This window comes from Melitaea cinxia, chromosome 1, assembly GCF_905220565.1.
Source record: "Melitaea cinxia chromosome 1, ilMelCinx1.1, whole genome shotgun sequence".
Classification (NCBI taxonomy): Eukaryota; Metazoa; Arthropoda; class Insecta; order Lepidoptera; family Nymphalidae; genus Melitaea; species Melitaea cinxia.
In genome coordinates, this window is record NC_059394.1 from 15743353 (window position 1) to 15766271 (window position 22919).

General features: G+C 31.9%; 2 protein-coding genes across 2 annotated transcripts in view; one reads left to right on the forward strand and one right to left on the reverse strand.

The window, feature by feature from the left end:
- The first annotated feature begins 987 nt into the window (after positions 1-987).
- On the forward strand, positions 988-4474 carry LOC123654315. Its single transcript, XM_045590230.1, has 6 exons — positions 988-1242; positions 1788-1910; positions 2445-2577; positions 2680-2772; positions 3454-3589; positions 4321-4474. Exons 1-6 carry the CDS (start codon positions 988-990, stop codon positions 4472-4474), a joined length of 894 nt encoding a protein of 297 aa, XP_045446186.1.
- Positions 4475-8357: 3883 nt separating this feature from the next.
- Positions 8358-22919, reverse strand: part of LOC123657742 (ADP-ribosylation factor 6) — a 41437-nt gene continuing 26875 nt past the window's right edge. The window contains exons 3-7 of the mRNA XM_045593260.1: positions 15314-15422; positions 14641-14796; positions 12876-13022; positions 12040-12220; positions 8358-8586 (exon numbers count right to left, since the gene is read on the reverse strand). Of these exons, the coding sequence (XP_045449216.1) occupies positions 12078-12220; positions 12876-13022; positions 14641-14796; positions 15314-15395 (528 nt within the window). The 5' untranslated portion in view covers positions 15396-15422 and the 3' untranslated portion in view covers positions 8358-8586; positions 12040-12077. The remainder of the gene's footprint in view (positions 8587-12039; positions 12221-12875; positions 13023-14640; positions 14797-15313; positions 15423-22919) is intronic.

Below are 22919 nucleotides of genomic sequence, written 5' to 3' on the forward strand. Positions count from 1 at the left end.
ATAATGGCTAATTTTCAAAGCGATTTTAACCAATACAGCATTAATCCTTATCTAATTAAATACCTTAAATACATTGTTGATTTAATATAGATCTATATGGCCCTTTACAGTATATGATTTAAATGAATATTTTCGAAGATATTACAGATATAAAAATTGCGGTACGTAGCGTTTGCGGCGGTTCCGGCCGGCTTTTACTCTAAAGTTAACGCGTGCGGGCCACGGGCAGTATTGAATAAATCAAAACTACTGGATCGATTTTAATCATTTTTTCAGTGAATGACATAGGCTATAATTATATTTTATACCCGTGCGAAGCCGGAGCGGGTCGCTAGTTTGTATATAAGATGATTATTCGGTCGCTTTTGAGACCTATTTGAATAAAGTGATTTTTAATGTCAATTGATGTAAAAATACCTAATAATTTACTTATATTAATTACTACATAATTAGCCCGTGAAAGACTCGGTAAAAGTGTAATTTTGAATTTCATATAATTTTAGATCCACACGTAAAAAATTCATGTTACCCAATAAAACATTCCACAAAGTCGAGTACACGTACATTGGTTAAAAAAAAACTAAGTGGGCATTCATTGTCAGCTTCAAAGTACTTTCACACTAAGGGGTATTTTGACTGAAGTATCGCTACGTGATCCGCATTCGATACCCGCTTCTTAACCACATAAAAGAGTGGATACGGCGATAGGTAGGTACATAGAATACGTCTCACACGTTTCATTAGCTTTTTGGATCTACTATACAATATATAGGTAGGTACCATATATTCTGAAAAAAAATTGAAAGTAGAACCTCATTCATTGATTAATACAATATAATCTATGCTAAAAAATATTATTATAAATACTGTTACCTATTTCAAAAATGGAAATGTCACATCAGTGTTAAAATTTTGCTGAAAATGTAAAAACAGAAAAATTAAACACTCAACAAACTACAGAAATACCGCTTTAAAATATCTCCCACAATGCAGTTGTTACACGAACAAACCTCTATTTTGACCGTTAAAGATTTTGGCAATATGAATACGTCCATAAAAGACGCGTCTTCACATAACATGGAAGTAAAAGAAAAGCGTTCGTCAAATGGATCTATCTTCGTTATGAATCCAGTAGCGAGTGGCGACAATATGCAAATAGATTTGAATAGCGGACAAAAGTTAAAAGAAGAAATGCCCATATTACCACAGCTTGTACCATGTTGTGAAGGCAAGGAACTACAGGTAAACATGAAAATCTCATTTTGTAAACGTAGCGTTCAGAACTTCAGGTTGAATAGACACTCATTCATAGGAAAATCATATTGAAATGTTTATGTAAATTTATATAATCTTTGAATATTTAATTTTTTTTATTAATTAATGTCCATAATTGTAGAAGGTCTGCCCTTTTAGCCTATAATTTTTAGACAAATAAAAAACGCCCAAAATAATAGTTATCGATTCCGCCCCGGCTGTCAAACGCAGAGTATAAATGGAAGCTCACGCGGTCTGAATTTAATCTTTACTGAGCGACTTTGGTCCCCGATAAAAACACCTTGTAACATTTGACCCGTCTATCAAAAGGGAAAAAGGACTATAGAAAACTCGATTTACTGTAAACTCTACTCAAGCGTGGTTTTTGATCTTTTAACGTACGATAAAGAAAATAATGGAAAATTTTTACTTGATCCTATAATAGTCGACCTTGATAATGTTGTTTTTCTTACTTTAGAGGCAAAGGAAAACCTTATTTAATAATGATAAAACAAATATATATTTTTATTTAGATTAGCGAAGACTTAGTTCATAGTGGCTTATCCGCAATATCAGTGAAACACGACAGCGTAATACACTGCTTGAGTATGTCTTGTGCGTGCGAAAGGATGCAAGTGCCTCCAGGCCTTGTCAAGGTATCTTGTTCCTACTCATCTTGGCCTTTAATATGATTTAACCCTACTAACGCAAGTAACCACCGCTTTGGTGTAATGGTGCGTGTGCGGTGTCGGCGGTGCCTAAACACCGACGGTCGCGGGTTTGATTCCCGCTCGGAGGGGATATTTGTGTTTAAACAAATATTTATTTCCGGTCTGGTTGTTAGTTCTTGTGGATATCCCCAACGTGCCTCGGAAAGCACGTTAAGCTGTCAGTCCTAGTTGTTATCATGTACAACTGATAGCGATCGTTACTCATAGTAGGGGTTAATATCGTTACTCATATATCCGCCAACCCGCATTGGAGCAGCGTGGTGGATTAAGCTCTGATCCTTCTCTTACACTTAAAAAAAAAAGAAATTTTAAATTTGTCTTCACTTAGATTTACCTATAATTATTTCACCTCGGACCAGCTTCATCCTTATTGGGTATTGAAGATTTTAATATATCTATCTACAACATTTTAGAATATTTGAACATTTTAAAAATTTTGTTTCATTTATCGTTTTATAGCACAGAAACTCGTTCCGATCACTCCACCGACCCGACCTTAAGCGTGTTCCATACCTCCGTCGGCTGACTCCAGATGAACTCGAGTCATTATTTCGCGGATATGCAGATATTCCAGCGCGGGAAAAGAAAAGGGGTAAAAGTCGTATCCAAACGTTTGTCTATTAAAACGATTGTTTAATAAATAATTTATTGTCCTATCAATATTTTAATACTGTAATGAATAAATGTTTTTCAGAAAACTCAAAAGAGACTTGTTTCGTTTTATCTTCCCATAAAAATGATCGATCAACGAAGGTGAACGATAAAACTGCGATAAATTTAGAGGAAGGTAAATAAAAGATATTTACACAATTTATTATTTATTTATTTTTATCTTTATTAATGTACTCGACACTAAACCTAAGCGGCTAGGACGCGACGCCATGCTAAGCGATGCGTTGAGCTTTGACCATGTTTTGACAAAAGACCAATATATATTATGTAACGTGAATTGACGTGATATTAGAGGGCAGTGATGGATACATAGGTGGATGACTGTTTGACATCTATCCTGCATTGTTGCTTATCCTTTGTTTTGGGTTATATGATAAAGGTATGCTGCTTACAAATTATCTGAAGTGCATGGGGTATCTACGAACGTATTTTACGAGTGTTTGGGGGGTGTGATGGAATAGGGTGTTAAGTTCCTCATCCACCACCGAAAAGGGAGGATCCTCCAAAAACGTAACTGTCTCTTTTTATCTTCACTAACTTATATATCCTTTAATTTCCGTTAGCCTCACCCGATCACAGTTTTCGTAACGGTCTCGTCACGCATTCACCAGCTTACTCCCCAAGTCAAAGCGTGCTTAAATAAGTTTTATCTCAAAAATAACTTTTTCGTATAATTATAACAGACATAGTAAATAACATAAAGATTCGCTGTACTTTATAGTTTTCTAACACTTTTTACTCGTAGACCATTAATTTAGACAGGATTGAGTTTTATCTTTACACGTAATTTTAACAGGTAATAATAATCTACATCCAATACCAGAAACGCGGTCTGGCGTGGACGATATACCCGCTGGTATGAGACTCCATGGAGCTAAGGCGAGGCTTTATACTTCCGTCCTGGCTGGACCCAAGGCTGGTGACCGAGTGGAGTAAGTACTATTTGATGAAGTCAAGAGTCATCAACTTTAGTAGTTAATTTTAAAGTCAACGTCTTAGTTCATCTGAGATTTTTTTGTGTAATAATTCGAGACGGTTCACAACTTTACACTAGCGTTATCTATTGAAAATTATGCCGTAACCTAAAACGTGATATGCGTATAGCGTATGATTCACGCTATCCATGACCATAATTAACATGGATTTAGATTATTAATTTATATATATTTGTATATTATTTTAATTGAGGTAGAGGTCAGTAGGGTAATTATATCCTACTCAAAATATAAAGCATCCCGAATTGAGAAGTACCTCAACCCTACAGAAGATCACGGCAAAGTAACACTGCTCTCAAGTAGGGTTACTGTGGTTAGCAAGGTCCCCACAGCTCCTGGGAAGAATAGGGGGTAGGGTCAACAACGCTGAAGTGCGTGCTACGCTTCTGGTGTCGTTTACGGTAACCGCTTACCATCATGGACCGTACGCTTATTAGCCGACATAGACGTAAATTAATAAATAAAAATTACTTATTATGATCCAATCAAGATCCAGGTGTTAGTAAAAAATACTTAAAAACTAGACATATTTGAGAAGTTGCATTTACGCCTAGGACTGTATCAAATTTTTTAAACAGTCCGGTAAAACTATATTTAGCAGTTATTCCATCAAGTCGAGACTTATTATATGCACCAGATATTATATAAAAAAATAATAATATTAACAGTGAAGACATAAACGAAGCAGCACCGATTCTAGTTGACGCCATTCCCGAAGACGAAATTCCGCTTTACGAAGAACTGCAAATTATACTTCCGCCCCGCTGCGATGACGTCACAGCTGGCTCTTCCACCATCGCTTCAGAAAATAGCTCTGTTTAAAATATTTTCCCAACTATCTAACGACCTTTCAAATTATTTTGCACTGAATTATTGCTAATATAATACCGTCAAGTAATAATGATGGTAATATTATTGTTCAGATAGTTAGAAACCTAATATCAATTTCAATATTTAGAAGATACAATTAACATTTAAAAGATGCAAATAATATTAAAGTTTTAAAAGGAAATGTAGTAAACGGAATCGTTAATAAATCATCGTTTTTAAGCTTGTTTCTAAATTTAACGAAATATGGAATATATTTCTCTATGCATTAAAATACGAGTAACTTATGCGTAGTTGTTTTTTTTTTTGAGATTGAGATTTGAACACATGTAGATGTTATTAGTTGCGAATCTTGTGAACTCGGTTAAAAAGATGTTTCAATGCAACAATATAACATCTTAAAAACATTCTTAAAAAATATTTTAAATTCGTTTTTTGTGCATTTTTACTACAATCATTGTAAGATAAAAAACTACCGTTGTTGACATTTACATAATAATTGTCAAATAGGCATTAAAAATTAATAAAAACTCCCATTATATGTGTGAATTTATATTGAAATAACTTTTCTACAATATTATACAGCAGACTGTAGCTCAACCACACCTTTCGAGATAATTTACAACCAAGCTTACCGTTGGAAACGATCATTATAATAAATCAAACATTTTATCTTTTTCCGTGCTCCATAATTGCACTTTTATGTATCTAAAAATTAAATACATCTAAATAATTTCATTTGATTGTGAATTTTATTTAACTAAAACTAGCGTCCAAGTCGTTCACATACAAAATTCTTATCAACTATTTCCGATTAGTGTTTAGGGTACAAAAGCTTTAAGTTACAAATTAGGGTAATATTGTTTTAGTTAGTGGAAGAACGTCGTTAGAAGGCATATTCTTCAAACTAAAGAATACAAAGATATCTTACTCAATAGAGTGGTTACAAACAAAGCACTTTACAACAACCAAGTAAATTATCTATGTAATCGATCAAAAAAAAGATTGGAAATTGACTTTTATTTTAGAAAGATCATTAGGAGTTAGGAGATTGTTAAACCTAATTTCCTTAAAGAAATAACAAAATATCGACGTACAAAAATAAATTGCAACAAAATTAGAGTACAAAATAGGTCTTAAAATAGTTATTTATTTAATATTTTTTCCGATATAACATCATATTATATATATAACAGTTTAAAAAGCAATTGTCAGAGATTTCAGGCCTCATTCGGGTGCATTTCTACGATATGTGTTCTATCAAATTAATGAGAAGTATGAAAATAAACCTAGACTGAACTAATCAGAAGAAACCATCGAGAAATCGAGCTTTCGTTTAACTATTAGCCGAGCCTTTCGTTCAACGTAAATGACACACACTTGACTTTTTATTTTGTAGTACACGTTTTAAATTGAGAAACAAATTATATTTCTTTGTAACTTGAATATAACAATATATGTTTGAAATATACATTTTTGATCCCGATGTCTCTACTATTTAAAGCTTAAAATATCCAATTTGTTAAAAACTACGCAAATTTCTAAAGACAATATATATTGTTATATCAGAATATGTTAGTTTATCGACAGATACTATGTGACTTGACTGGCATTTATGACCGGATGTAAATTACCAATTACAGCAATCATAATTCATAAGTCACCAAATAAACATTGACCTTCACTTGACCTTTCTATGATGCTAGGCTAAAAGAAAAAATGTATTTAAATAGAAACGTCAAATCATTAGTTTGTTTAAATAAACACAATACAGATAAAAATGTGTATATTTTTAACTAAATAAGAAATTATATAATGTTTATGCTTTTATTAATTTTATTTTAACATTCATCAAATTAAAGATTAGTAAAAACAATCAGAAGTAAAGTTTAGTTTTACTTAAGGTGGGAAAATATTTGTCTATGCGCGTAAAGGCAACTCTACTTGGTTCAGATTTGTAAAGAGGATTACAAAATTACAAGTCACAACTTCTTTGCCATAGTCGTTGTCGTTCCGAAATCAACCTTTATTAACTTAATTTCTCTATTAAATGTTCCGTTTATCGTTTCGTTTGGCTTTTTCATTTATTTAATAAGAATTTAAATTAATAAATAAATACAATAATATAAATAAATATCATATAACATACACACACGGTCGTCTGTTCCAATGTAAGCAACTTAATGCTAGTGTTACAGGTGACAGCCGACTTTCATAACTATATTTTATTTATTTTTTTGATAAATATACATAGAAATAATACATGTATAAATACAAATATTATATTACACCCAGCCTCAGGCCGAAATCGAACCTGCAACCCGAAGAACAGAAAGCAGGGCACTACAAACTGCGCCAACGGGCTAGGCGGCGTAAATTGTTGTTAACAGAATATAATAATGAAATTGTTTCTAATGTTTTAAAATATTATATATATAATTTAAAAGTAATATTATAAAAGAAATCAAAATGAGTATCGCGATATATGAAATTAAACTATCGTTCAAATAACCGATTTTAATCACAAACAATATATATTTGTAAAATCCTCTTCACAAGTCGTAGCCACAACACAATACACATTACCAACAAACCATAATGGTCCCAAGTAACTCTAGAATATCAAACACACAAAAAGCTGAAGCATTAAGCCTTCCAGTATTTTCAAATCAATCTCTGGTAAATTATTTATTTACTTTTCAACCGAATCAAAGATCCTAATATATATGATGATAATGAAAATACTTCGGCGTCATAATTTTAAGTGTTTATTCAATAGACTATTTTGCAAAAATTTACTAATAAGCATTTTATTTAAAAAAAAAAATATGTCCAATCCTTTGTTTTGGGCGTTACTCAGATGTCTTAGTCTGAAACTTTTACAGCACAACAATATAAAAACTGTTAATAAAAAGTTTTTTATATTAAATAAAGAAATAAACTGTCATCTGGCATTTAAAAAAAAAACAAGATTTTTTGTGAGGCGTATACACCATGACGTCACGGGCACGCCAACTCATAGACAACACGAGTGCATGTGAATGTGTAGTGTGCCAGCTTACATTATTTTACCGGTAGATCATTTTACTTTATAGTACATAATATTTTAAGGATGTATTTCGATGATTTAGTTTTTCTTCATATGATCCTATTAATAAAATTTTACCGACAAATTGTACGAAAAGTCTGCATTATACAGTGGCGTACCTTTTAATAGCGTACTGTATTTGTGACATCTCAGAGCAGTATCAATAACAAAATTAGTAAAATAAGAAAATTGCAATTTTCCAAAACCATATTGAAAGATGTTTTCGTCTTATCATAAAGGTGAAAATAATTTTACAAAATTTTTCTTTCATTTTCTTCCTCCTAAATTTTTTATTAATAATACCCTAATTTAAGAAATGAACGAGTACAAAAATAGCAACGAAAAAATATACATTCATTGGAAATACACCTAAAATATATGTATGTTTTAAACATCATAATTGTATAGAGCTAAATTCAATTTGAAGCATTTTAATTTTTTTAATCTCTTTAAAATTTTCTTCATAAATTTAAACTAACAATGCCAAAAATTTCAGTCTGTCTCGATTCGTCTACTGTATATAAACTGCGTACCAATTTTATTAAGCTACTGTACAATATTCGTCTATATAACGCAGCGTGCCTTTATTGCTTTATAAATACTCGTACAAGAACATCCCACTCGCAGACTCTTACAAGTTTAGTATAACGTATTAGCTCCGAAACTACTTTACTATCATACAAAAATGGAGGTAAACATTTAAATTATTAATAATAATAATAATTAAAAAAAAATCATTTACTCTATGTAATAATTTCCTTTTAAATAACATAAAAAAATAATCAAATATTTCGATACAACAAAGCTCTAATTTTCATTTAAATAATGGAATAATTGATTTATCATTTGTGTGACAATAAGTTCACTGTATGACTAACTAGAGTTTAAGTCTATAGTCGGTTCACTGCCACAGTGTGCACTCGCGTATAGTCCAATCGACACTGGTTCACGTGGAAATTTCTAGATCCGACAGGCACGGATGCAGCTTACTTATAATAAATGGCATCGAAATCTTCACCTGAAATTAAACAGGAAAACTTAATGCATTTAAATTGATAACAAAATTTCTGCTATTTTGAGGCGTACGCGATTATACACGTCATATTAGAAGCAAAAATGTATGTAGGGATTTCTTTTTGTAAATTGTTAAGAGACATGCATAAATATAAAAATGTAAAACTTTGGCATAGATGAAAAATTAGAATTGTATGTAAATATGTACACTATATATAATAAATGAGATAGTTGAATGTCATTTCTTTGATTACAAAGGTGGCAAACAAGTACACAGTAACCAGATACTATAGCTTATGCTACCTGCTATGCTGCAGGAGCTCTGACTACCTTACTCACCACTGGAATAAAATATCACTTGATAGCAGTGTTATTAATATTGTTAATCTATATTTAACACATACACACGGTCTTCTGTTCCTAAGGTAAGCAACTTAATGCTTGTGTTGGTGACAGTTAAAATTTTTTATCAATAAATATAAATAGAAATAATAATAGTAAATAGGAAAAATACACCCACTCAGACGGGAATCGAACCCACAACCTTTGTAGCGGAAAACCGAGGTACTACAAACCGCATCAATCGTCAAGCACCAGCTAGTCAACATGTTATTTAGCTGTGATCTTCTATACGATTGAATTGCTTCGCTAAGCGGGGTACTCACAAATTTTGAGTAAATTTTTCCTGTTGTGCTTTACTTAAATAAACTTACATAGGATAAAAATGTGTTGTTTTTAACCGAATTCAAAAAAGGAGGAGGTTACTTTTTTTTGGAAAGGAGATATCCCAGGTGTGGTACCATGATAAGGAAACCAGTATCTGATGATGGGATCCCAGAGAAATCGAGCGATATCCTTGAAAATCCGCATAAATTTTTACTGGGTGTACCGATTTTGATGATTTTTACCGATGTTTATCATATGGTCACATTTAAATTTCATCGAGATCTGATTACAAAGAGTGTAGCAGTATAAGCACGGGTCAGATGCCCCTGGCGGAATTTATGTCAAAATTTTGATGACGAAATCACCGTGTTAAGAGGAACATTTCCCTAGGTTACCACACCTCTGAATGCGCTAGTTTTTCAAAAAAAAATTTTTTTCAAATTTTGAAAAAAAATTTTTTTTTCTCTTGCAATATAATATTTATTTGTAATTTTTCTACCAATCGCTAGATACACTAAAGAAGCATTAAATAAGGTACTTTTGAAGTCTTCGCAGCAATTGATATATCGGAATATCACAAATTCAAAATTTTAAATTTTTAAATCTCACGTATTTTAAGAGACACTATCACGAATTTTTTTTTATAAATAGCCCTTACTACGCTCTATAAAATATATTTTTTTCAAAATTTTCTCTAGGGTAGATCATTGTTAAAAAAAATATTATTACTATCCTGATATGAATAATTATAATTGAGCATCTGAGTAATACTGCTTTTATTTTTTAAATGTAATTTTAATAATAAGAACAATAATAATAACAATAATAATAATAATAATAATAATAATAATTAATCTTCGCCACTGTCTTCTTCAATCGTTACTGTGATATTGTCTTTTGCGAATAATCGACTGAGTGTAAAATATTTTTCACATCTTTCGCTGTAATTTTTGTGTCATAGCAATATATTTTAATTAACTGTAAATCGTCTTCATAAAACCGATTATTAATTATATGGGTTGAACAACAACGGTTCCCTGTAGGAATGAAAATAGACTTCTTTGAATAACAGTGTAAGCGTGCTTTGTCAGGTACAGTAATTAAATCTCTAGTGCTTGAACAAATAAAACAATATCTATGTGTAGATATAGTTCTTGGTATGAAGAGTTCTAAATAATGTTCTGAAAATTCGTTAGAATCACTCCGTACTTTATAAGTAACGGATGGGTCCGAATCTGGAATCGGCTCAATTTCTGTTTCATCGAAAGCTTCTGAAGCTTTGCGCTTATACATTTTTATACGACAGGCTCCACATACTGCACTATTTGGAAAAATAGTTTTTGGTTTTTCTAGCACACTTTGACATAATTTGATATCTTCCGGGGTTGTTAAAATTTTTTTTTTGACCTTTCACTTTAAACACAGATCTATCACACACAACACATTTGAGATTCTTGTCACTCCGCATTTTTATCAACGAAGATAAATAGCTAAGATCACATGAAATGTTACTATTTAAATACAATGTCACTATGTTACATTACTGCGTTTTCGCCTTTAAATGTTAGTTTTAAATAATTTATTTAAAATTATTTTTATTCAAAATCACAATATAAAAATATTTGAATCACTATATCAGAATCACTAATATTGAACTATATGGCAGTCAACTTCGTAATAACTCGATGATTTCGTATCAGCAGACAAAAAAAAACATACGTTTAGACCGCGAATTCAAGAAAACAACAAAGTAAACAAACACGCATCAACTTGTCGCGTATTGGGAGCGACGACTAGATGCTCGCTCGAAACAAATGTAACAATAAACCGAGAACTAAAATAGTAACAATATACATATAAATTAACCTCATATAAAACATTCCCAAATAAAACACAAACTAAAAGAATTTCTTTAGACGTAGCTAAAATAATCTTTTAATTTTCATGCCTCTTGAGTAGAAATACAACTTAATGCATAAAACAAGTAAAAGTTCATCATTAAGAATTATAAAAAAAATTTAAACATAAAAAACAAAAATCGCACATCAATTTCTTACTGTTATAATTATTAATATCGTAAATATTAAAATTACATTTAAAAATTATAGCAGTATTACTTGCTCAGATGCTTAATTATTCATATGAGGATAGTAATAATATTTTTTTTAACACTGATCTACCCTAGAGAAAATTTTGAAAAAAATATATTTTATAGAGCGTAGTAAGGGCTATTTATAAAAAAAAAATCGTGATAGTGTCTCTTAAAATACGTGAGATTTAAAATTTTAAAATTTTGAATTTGTGATATTCCGATATATCAATTGCTGCGAAGACTTCAAAAGTACCTTATTTAATGCTTCTTTAGTGTATCTAGCGATTGGTAGAAAAATCACAAATAAATATTATATTGCAAGAGAAAAAAATTTTATTTTCAAAATTTGAAAAAAATTTTTTTTTGAAAAACTAGCGCGTTCAGAGGTGTGGTAACCTAGGGAAATGTTCCTCTTAACACGGTGATTTCGTCATCAAAATTTTGACATAAATTCCCCCAGGGGCATCTGACCCGTGCTTATACTGCTACACTCTTTCGGAGTAATCTTTGATAATGCGTATTTACTTGATTATTTTTTCGTCTACTTACGTTGTATTACTTGTCGATGTAATTGAGTCGGTCAGCAAACACAATTATAAATAAAATAGTTGTTTTTAATAATGTGTTGTGTTAAATTATGACATAGGTTTGATCACGAAAGCCCAGAAGCTCAGTATTGTGATAGAGTGATGAACGTACCGTGCTAGTGCGGGCGGGCGCGCCGCCTACTCCGCAGCTCATAACTTGTGGTTGGTGGTGAGCCACGTGAGCCCCTCGTACAGCCCGTCGCCCGACGTCGCGCACGACGGCTGCACGTACCAGTTGCGGTCGCGGATGCGCGTCAGCCCGAGCTTCTCTTGGATCTCGTGCGGTTTCATCGCTGTGTCGTATAAGTATATTTTATCACTAGGCATAAACGTAGATATGGGCTTTTTTTAATCATTACAATATTATAAATTTCATTAATTATGAACAATGTTGCGGAACGTGTATTTAACACTATAAAAAATACTTAAATTAAGAATTAATTATTAAGAAGTAATTTCTGTAGTTTTAACTTTAAAATTCCAAAAATTAAAATTCCATCACCTCCAATACAGGACGAAAATACTCGTTTTCAAGAAACAGGCAAAAATTTCTGAATGTATTAAAAATTATTATTTTTTTCTTTTTTTTGTTTGTTAATTAATTATTTCATTTAATAGGTTGACTTTGCTTATTATTGGCATTAATAAATTATTGACATGAATTCTATTTAATCGATTATTAAATATTGTATATTTGTGTGTATTTTGATATAATTATCCTGTTTTATTATTTTCCTATGTTTTATTTTGGTTTTTTCTCTGTTTCTTAATTATGTTTGTATTCTGCTGTTTAATTGTATGGACTTTGTCTGAAATAAAATTATTATTATTATTATTATTATTATAAAAACATGTAGGCTGCATAGCCTATTTAAACATTTTTCGTGTGCGGGAATCAAGAAAGTAATCGTTAGCGCATCAACCACTTACGTAACCGCTAATACTAACCATCAGGCAAGTCCTGCTTGTTGGCGAAGATGAGTATGATCGCGTCGCGCATCTCACGGTCATTGATGATCCGGTGTAGCTCCTGACGGGCCTCGTCGATGCGGTCCCGGTCCGCGCAATCCACCACGAATATCAGACCCTGAGTGCCTGAAAACATTAACCACATTATATTTAGCTAATTTGTAATTGAGGATACGACAGATTTTATTATTCTTAATTATATGGCACGACCATCATGTCATTTCTTTTTTTAAATTTATTGCTATTTACCAATATAAGGATATAAAATTTTATCTTTTATTTTAAAAATCGATGAATATAGCTGATTCTTGCGACTGTAACTGCGTATATCAAAACCCCATGACATTTTGTTACACAACATATTAGTTTAGTAGTACAGGTTTTTAGTTTTTCATAATAAGCTATTTACGAAAAAGAATGTTAAAATCCTTGGCATGTTCTCTAACATCTAGAAGAACTGTGAAAAATTATCGTGTATGATAATACTTTTTAGATATTTAACTATTCAGATTTTAAAAAACGAAATATCTTTTATTTAATTATAAAGACTATAAAAACAAGGAAATTACCCTTTTTGGCACTGATGCAGTTTTTATACAGTTATTTATGTTAACGTTCCAATAAATTAACCCGTTTGAGTTTTTGCAATGATTTTTTTACCAGTGATTGGTATTCTGTTTGAATAGATGACAGGTTTCCATCAGCTTTGAAAGATTTTTATAATCGCAAGAACTCGAGAATATTACTTATAATATTATAAAATATATATGATATCTTTGTTTATACATGTAACTAACAGGTTTTGATTAGACATTAGCTTATTTTTTGGCTTTAATCATTTAATATTTATTATATTAATAAGAAAAGGTTAGTTAGAATATGGTGCACAACTGCGCTTGTAATCAATTACAATACCCAGTCCATTAAAATGTCAGTAAAGCTCGTATACACAGGTGAACAAACATTAAGTAGTGAGGACAAAATGTCACTTGTCACATAGGTAATGGCAATAGAATTTATACAACGATAGTCTGTGTAATAATTACACCATAGACTGATAATATATAAAAAAATTGAATAACTTTGTAATAACAATTTAATCTACTTAAGTAGTCAATTATATTCTTAAATTTAACTTAATAGTCATGTTACATAAGCAGAATACTCCACAAAATGTCTCTGGATTATAACTTTACGTTAAAAACTATGGGAGCCAGTTGTGTAACATTGTAATAGTAATAAGTGTAAAGTTACTTCAACAGTAGCCAAAACAACCGTTACAGATTAAATGAGCCAGTGTTCAAGTTTAAAACATTTTAAAGTTCCAGACATTAGAATTAATGACATAAAACCCTATACATAAACATTTATAGTCGTCTAATGAATTTTGTGTAACCATTCTCTTTCTTTACTACTTTTTGGTAAAAATAAATCAGCAATTTATATAACAGGAACTAGAAAATAAAATTATGAACTACTACTACTTTTTGTACATTTTTAGCGAACAAACTGACATACGTTCCAAACGGAAATAATAATTGTAAATACAAGCAGCATTCGCTATTTGCGAAACAAGGACATTTTTACCCTCGGTGGGGTCAGCGGAACAGACTGATAAAGCGATTGTCCCGCCCCCGTACGAAAATATGGTCACATACCAATACGTCCGAAAATAGTTGTATAGTTGTTGAAATTAAAGTAATTGAAAAATTAGTCATAGTATGAATTATTTAATATAGCCCACCTGTGTAATAATGCCTCCAGAGTGGTCGTATTTTGTCCTGCCCCCCGACGTCCCAGACATTGAATTTGACATTCTTATACGTGACGGTTTCCACGTTGAAACCGACCGTAGGTATCGTTGTGACTGACTGACCTAATTTTAATTTATATAAAATAGCTGAAGACCTCGATAAGAAAATGTATTAAATTGGTTCAATTTATTTGTTGAGTTTTTTGTAAATTTGCAAGTTTTTTTCTACACATTATACGTAAATATCGAAACAATAAACATTATAAATAACAAATGACATATAGAATTAATAAAATGTCTGAACTTAAAGAATATCATATATCCTTTGAGCTCGAGAAATGGAGCTGTAAATTTGCAAATGAATAGCGAAAAATCTCGGTCTACATATTGAATGGCCATGCTGACAATGCTCGTTTGAAATCAATTTAAAGGAAGAAAATTCCTTCAAGAATTATTTGAAACTATGATTTTAAAAGTACAAGCATGTCTTCAAATACGCCAACATATATTTGGTTTTACGAATAATGATAATAAAACTAACCTGCACTATTTGAATGATCTAAATTTAGGACAATTTGTAGAATTATATAAGAGAATATTCAACTTATAACTTTTATTTTGGAGCATACATATACCTTGTCGAAAAGTTGTAACAAAAGGATACTAGTCTTTCCAGCAGCGTCGAGTCCCAGCATCAATATCCTCATCTCCTTGTTGCCGAAGATCTTCGATAACAGCTTCCCCATCGTGCTGAACTCTCCTCAACCGCACAACTGGAATATAAACATAACATATTTTTATTCTAATGTACTATGAGTTTATTTAAATGCCTAATAAAGTATTAATAAACTATTAAATAAATAAATAATTATTCCGTCGATTAATTATTTGATAACATATTATTAAAAGTAGTGTTTATATTATATATCTTTATATTGTACTAGCTTTCCACTCGCGGCTTCGCCCGCGTGGATAACACGATTTTTCCGTTTCCATCTCCCGTAAAAATATAGCCTACTTCACTCATAATCAGTGATAAATAAGCATTATCCTGTTTTAAGAATTTTCAACGTCAATCAAAGCAGTTTTAGAATTAATTCATTAAAAACAAACAAAAAATCAAACCTTACGTCTTTATAATATCAATATAGAGTATAGGTCGTATGGATTAGAAGTACCTAGCGGTGCAACTCCTATTAAATTTCAAGATTAATTTTTATATATCATAGTAAAATTAATTTACAAAAATACTTTAATAATGTAAAAATGTTTTTGCAAATCAGACTTATTGTACCGATTAAGGCGATAATATAAGACGAACATCGATTGTTTCTTCTGTTAGTCAAAGTTTGGTATTAAACACTTTTTTAAATGTAAATAAATGGGGTACACGCACAGATCATTTTCAAGTGGTACTTAAATAGCTACGTCGGAAGTGACATATCTTCTGAAGCGTGAGGCGAGGAGACCGACAATTACAGTATCAAATTACAAACAAATATTTGTAGTAAAATACCTACATAATTATTTCGCTCTGAGCAGAACCCACGACACCACTTTCGTCATGTTATTAGAGTCATTGTCGACCAAAATGATAATTATGCATCTCTTTTTTCAAGGTATTTGAGTCAATGTCGTAAATTAAATAATAACATAATCATAAATTATATATCACACACTACACTCGAACGCTATCTATTCTCTTAATTTAATTTTAAACTTTTTTTATCGTTGAAAATGAATGAATTTACGTTTCCTGTGTAGACTTTTTTAAAGTAAATCAGGTAAATTATGTAACTATTTACCGGTTTTATCGTTTCAGAATTCTATTACCTACGTAGTATGGAGTGTATGTACTGTGTGGCTACGGTGTACTGTGTGGCTACGGTACTAAAGAATATAGCCACCCCCTCTCTTCCCGTGGGTGTCGTAAGACCTTGGAACCTGAAAAGCCGACCGATGGCGGGATAACCATCCAACTGCTGGCTTTTAAATACACAGGCTGAAAACGGGCAGCAGCGTCTTCGGTGCGACAAAGCCAGCCCTGCGGTCACCAACCCACCTGCCCAGCGTGGTGACTATGGGCAAAACACATGAGTTCACGCTATTTTTGGCGTAAATTTGTGGAAGCCTATGTCCAGTAGTGGACTGTAAAGGCTGTAATGATGATGGAGTGTAAAAGGACTACTTCTATACTCCATACTTACTCAATAAACGTGTTAAAAAGCATATAAAAGTTTGGATTTTACAGAGGGATGATTTTGCTTTAACACATTTTTGGAAATCAAAACTATTACTAACATTACATTTACATCGAGACAGTAAGAAGAATTTAAAAAACACTTAAACAGTAATCGACTATTTTACGGGAATTCGTTATAAACTTGTTACAAAACTGCAACTAACTTGTTACTTATTTTTGAAAAAAAAAAAAAAAAAAAAAAAAAATATTTTTTATTTTTATTTCCGATATAGCAAAGATTTTTTAAGTTCCCACTATATTACTGAAATCTGTTTCTTTCGACCTCGAAGGGTTGTTAAGTGTTAGCTTTTTGTTATTCAGAGTATTATTATCGAACAGTTAGTTATTATTCGGAGAAAAATAAACTGTTACAAATAAGGTTATATGACGAATAACTTGAAACATCACAAAATATAACGAACAATATATATGCAAATGTAGAGAAAAAATCGTGTCTTTTGGCAATGTGTATAGTATTTTAAATTTGATAATTAATTATGATTAATAATTTATGATTAATAATTATAATTTGATAATTAATAATGATATTATTGTTAGGTTAATAATTATTTTTACAAATTCGTTATAGAATTAGTTATACATCTTTATATTTATTTAAAATCCACGCTGCCAGTAGATTCCGTTGATTTCAAGATAGATTTCTCGCTGTATTAACTTTCTCTTTCCTCTCAACTTATATACGCGTAGAGGTAAAATATAAACGCCCATTTTAGATAGATACGGAATGCCGAAACTACTCAGTACATTTTGCAATCAAAAGCTTATGCCTTGAAGTAAAAATAAAAAACTTGTCTTATCCGTTACTAGTGATCGTAGAGAGATTGATTAGTACTACTACTAAACAATAGAAACTTTGATTCCATAAAGAAATACTATTAACTTTTTCATTAATTTTGCTTAATAATATTTTTTAGTTTTTGTACAATATTAGTGTTACAATTATATTTAATTACTGAATTGATCTATAAATATTAAATATCTGTATATATGTGTAAATCATAATATTAGTCTCTAAATTATATGAAAATAACTACTATTTGAAATTAATATAGGTAATTTAAAGATGTATATGGAGGCACATTGTAGGATAAATAATTTCCACACAAACAATTGTAATGATATAAGATTTATCTTTATGACGTTAAATAAACTATAATCTTTACTAATATTATAAAGCTGAAGAGTTTGTTTGTTTGAACGCGCTAATCTCAGAAACTACTGGTCCGATTTGAAAAATTCTTTTTGTCTTAGATAGCCCATTTATCGAGGAACGTTAAAGGCTATATATCATCACGCTAAGGCCAAAAGGAGCGGAGCACCAATGAAGAATATTTCAAAATCGGGGGTACTTTTTTCCTTTTGAAAGCTTCCGCTGCGTGCGCTGTGAAAACAGTTAAAGTTTCGCAAAAATCATGTACGATAAAATTGAACCTCTTTAAAAGTTCTAAAAAAAGTCCACGACAGCATATATCTATCTTTTAAGGTTGGCTCACTATAACCTTTTTATGCTAACCAAGTTTGTTCTAAAATAATGCATTATTTGCGAAGATGTTTTTATAAACATGATATTAATCCTTATCTAAATAAATACGTTAATCATCACAAGTATTTAATTTAAAACAAATAGCCTCTTACATAATTCGATTTCAATGAATATCTCAGGAGATATCGCAGTTTTAAAATAACATCGCAGCAAAATAATGATCAAGTATTGCGCGCGCCTCTGCTCCACGCGGACGAAGTCGCGCGCAGAAGCTAATGATAATATAAGAATAATAAAATTTAATTGTAAAATATCGAAAAGTTATAACATTCACCTACTTATTTATTAATATTTAATCTATCTAGTCATGTCATAAAATACCTAGTAAAATAAGTTAATAAATAAATATATAAATAAATAGGTAATATCAGAGTTATAACAATGAACATAAAACTAAAAACCTTAAGTATATATTCTTTGTATTGTACTTAAGTATATATGTAATGTGTGTATATATACATATATACATATATACATAATATAATAACTAAAAAAATATTATTAAAAGGAGTCCCTTTAGGCAAGGTTCTGAAGATACTGGCAACGTTCCCCTTTTGAATAGCTAGACTAATTCTTTGTTCGAAGTAGCTGCCAGCTCTTCGGTCTCCTGTGACGTCGAATAACCTTTTTGCTATTTCATTAAAAAGTCTTATAGCGCTAGGACCCCACGAACCAAGGGTCTCGACACCGAATGGGACAAAATCATATTCGGAGCCTAGTCCCCTGTATTTGTATGCTTTAGTCTTTTCAGCCGCTTCACAAGCCGCATCAGCTTTGTTGTTAGTTTCATGTAGATGGGAAGGGGCCAGCGTGTCTGAACAGGTTGCATCCCATACCAGCACCCGGCCCATCTTCCATGGAATCAAACTAATACCGTCCGGTCTCTTGCCATCGTCTCTTGCAATACCAGTCGGCTCAAGTAGACTTGGCACGTTAACGGTGGCAAGGGACCGGCGTATGCTATCGTTAAGTGCGGCATGTCTCGAGATGCGGCCTGCACATTTTTGGCATGACAGACCGTGATGTCCTAGCTTGTCGACATCACTGCCACAGGGACATTTATGAGGAGCGCAGACCGGAACCCCAAGCCGTAGACAGGTTGCGATTCAGAGCGTGTCAGGCTCAAGATATGTTCCTGTATTTGACGAACGGTACGCGTGAAGCCAGTAGCCGCCCTCATGCGTACCCACGGCCAAAAGCCTAGCACGCGCCGAACCTGTAATACAGCTTAAAATGTTGTCATAATTCAATTTGCAGTTTATGTCGTTCCAGCTCCTCTGTGAATTTGGAGAAACTGGAAAATTTTGACCTGGGCATGCAATTAAAAAAGCGTTGCTAGCTTCCTCCAAACCAGCAATCTCAAAGTTTGAAGGGGATGCCCTTAAAATTTTACTTATGAGATTTGCTGAACTATGGACAGAAGATAGGAAGGTGGTAAAGCGACACTGGAAAGTTTGCGAATCCCTAAACCACCATAACCTATCCGTTATGGTCCGTAGGTAGGGATGCTTGGGTCCAAGAATGCTCGTTCAGTTGCATATTAAGAATCGATTCTAAGCTAATTTTGATTAAGTCGTCTACTTGTGTTAATAGATCTGGGTGATCCCAAAAGGAGTAGCAACGGAGCACATACGTTAATTTTGGGACGAAAATACAGAATTTTAAGATGCCAAGTGCATAATGTGGACTAATTTCAAGGAGACGATCAACAGAATTTTGAAATTTAGTGATTGAATTATTAATATATTCAGAAATAGATTCATGAAAAATTGGAGAACCTAAAAGGTAAAGGGAATTACTGTAAACTATTTTAATATTTGGAACCAAAATATTAGATTTTTGTTTTACGTCATTTAAATTTAAGTCGCAGTTATTATTAATAACTGAAGTCGCATTTGCTAAAATTAAGTTCCAAACCAATGGCTTCAAATTTATTTTTAATTAAAAAAAGGTCCGAAAACACAGTATACACGTAATTTCCTAGGGTTCCGTCGTCCAAATACAAGACGTTGAATTTAGAATTTAAATTTCTAATTATCGGATTTATAGCCAAACTTAAAATTGCAGCCCCAAGGGGATCACCCTGTTGACAACCTACTTCCGAGGACAGTTCATTAGAACTATATAATAATTTTGTTGGGTCAGCGTAACTGAGAAAAATTATATGACATAATATCTTATCGGAGCATTTGCCAAAACCCCACTTCACCCTTGCCCTTTGTTACGCTCTGTCGATCTGATAATTATTATTACACTAACGACTACTACTCTCAAACAATAAAACCGGCAAAAATGGTACGTTAATTAAAATTTAAAAGCAAAGTACTTATCAATGAGCACGGGTTTTGCTAGCTTAATAAAAAAACGTGGCTTCGCTTCAACAGCTCTACAACGTGTGCTAACCACATTCAGTGTAATTAATCTTATTCGACATCCCAGAATTTTTTTTATGTCGACCTAGATTTCGCCGCGGTAAATTTAGCTAACAATAGCCTTTCGCCTAAATCTAACAGCCCTGCTCGATATATTACGAGTCACCTTACATTTCATAAGACCTCAATGTCAAAACGTATGCGTGAAATTTCACGAGCGTACAGCGAAAGAGACAAAAATTAACAATATAAAGGTTTGTATTTTTAATTAACAAGTTAATATATTGCAAAATGCCTAGGAAGAAATCTAAGATACAAGGCATTCAATTAAATATATGTGTATATTAAATTAGGCTAATCATTAGAAAACACTATATGCGTAAAGATATTTATTAAATCATAAGACATTTAAGTGTATGTGACCAGAAAAAAGAATAATATATAAAAATATATATGCAACGGTTAAATTTCTTAATACTATCGCATACATTTTATTCAAGTAACAAGTAAGAACTCGTACAAAACAACGCTTGTGTCAGTTGAACAAATCGCCACCAAACGAAAGATCGATGGCGCAATATAGAGGGAACGATGTTGGTTTGATCAACATTCGGAATTTAACGTGCTTTGTCGCTATAAAAAGATATTAGGGTAGACAGTTTTGTACACAGAACCCTAAATTGGGTCGACGCATCCCGGTATATTTCGTAATGAAATAACTATGGTTTATGGTCTTCAATACCATAACAATAAAAGCTTTAACTATTCCGTATTTATTAACTCGAAGACAAAATTAATAATAAGACGAAATACAAATCAAGCAATGCAATAATATTTGAACCAATTTGCTCATCACACAACACTTCAGTTTATAACATCTAACCTAAATTACGTGTTTATGGTTCACATGATGCTAATTAACTTGAGCATTCACTTGTAATGTATTCGGTAGAACGCTCACTCGTAATGTATACTTGACTGAGCGGGATCATTCCAGCGGAGTACCAAAAATCACTGATTTTTGAATAACTATTAAGTTTCTGGTCCGATTTTTCTCAGAAACGGTATTCTGAAAACTGAACCCGTTAAAACATGGATACTGTCGGACAAAAATCAAGAAATGATGGAGTTAGCATATATTAAAATAAAAACCATTTTAAATAAAGGCTACTTGAAATTAAAATAACAAAAATAATTCAAATAGTTATATCGATTAGATTTTATTTAATATATTTCCAATCATCAAACAGGTTTATGTCTATAATAGTTAAAATAATAACAGCTTATTTCATAATTTTTCTACAAAAAGAGAACAGTAAAATGTTACTCTTAATATAACCCACAACATATTTAAGCCTAATTTCATATTTTGTACCATAAGGTGTGATTTTGTTAGTTATTAAAAATAAAACCTAAAATGAAGGTCAGGACATAATTAACAAATACAAACTTTCATCCCCTATTTTATACCATCAAGGGTAGAATTTCCAACAATTCTCCTCTATCTGGTATATATGCCCGATTGCATAGTAAAACAGTTTTCCTAATTTTAAAATGAGCGTGAGTCATGAGGTGCTGAATATTCGAGAGATATCACTTTTAACTTTAATGTCTAGCTAGTCAAACAAAAATTAACATAGCGAATATGGAATGCTGTTTAGATTTTAAAACAGACGCTGTTAATGTTACTAACACCGACAAAACGTACAAAATTAAACAAAAATCCAATTTAGAATCTCGAGTCACTTTAATATTAGTTTAATGAATGGTATCTGCTAATTGATCCAGCATAGCAACCGTTGATAAAGTAAACATCAAAGGAACAACGTATGACGTAAGCTATTGAAGAATCAAAGTGACTTTACAACGAGGAAGCGGCCCTCGCGCAATTATGAGGCGCAAATTATGAGGTTTTCAGTGTAGTCAAGTACAAAATATTCCTATGTGATTTTTAAGTGTTCCTTTGTTAAATTGTAGATTATTCATCTACTACGAAATGAGGATTTACGGATAAAACTTAATGTCTGACAGAACTGATTTAAATACCTACGAGCTCTTACGAATACAAGAGAGAATAAAAAGCGTATGTGAC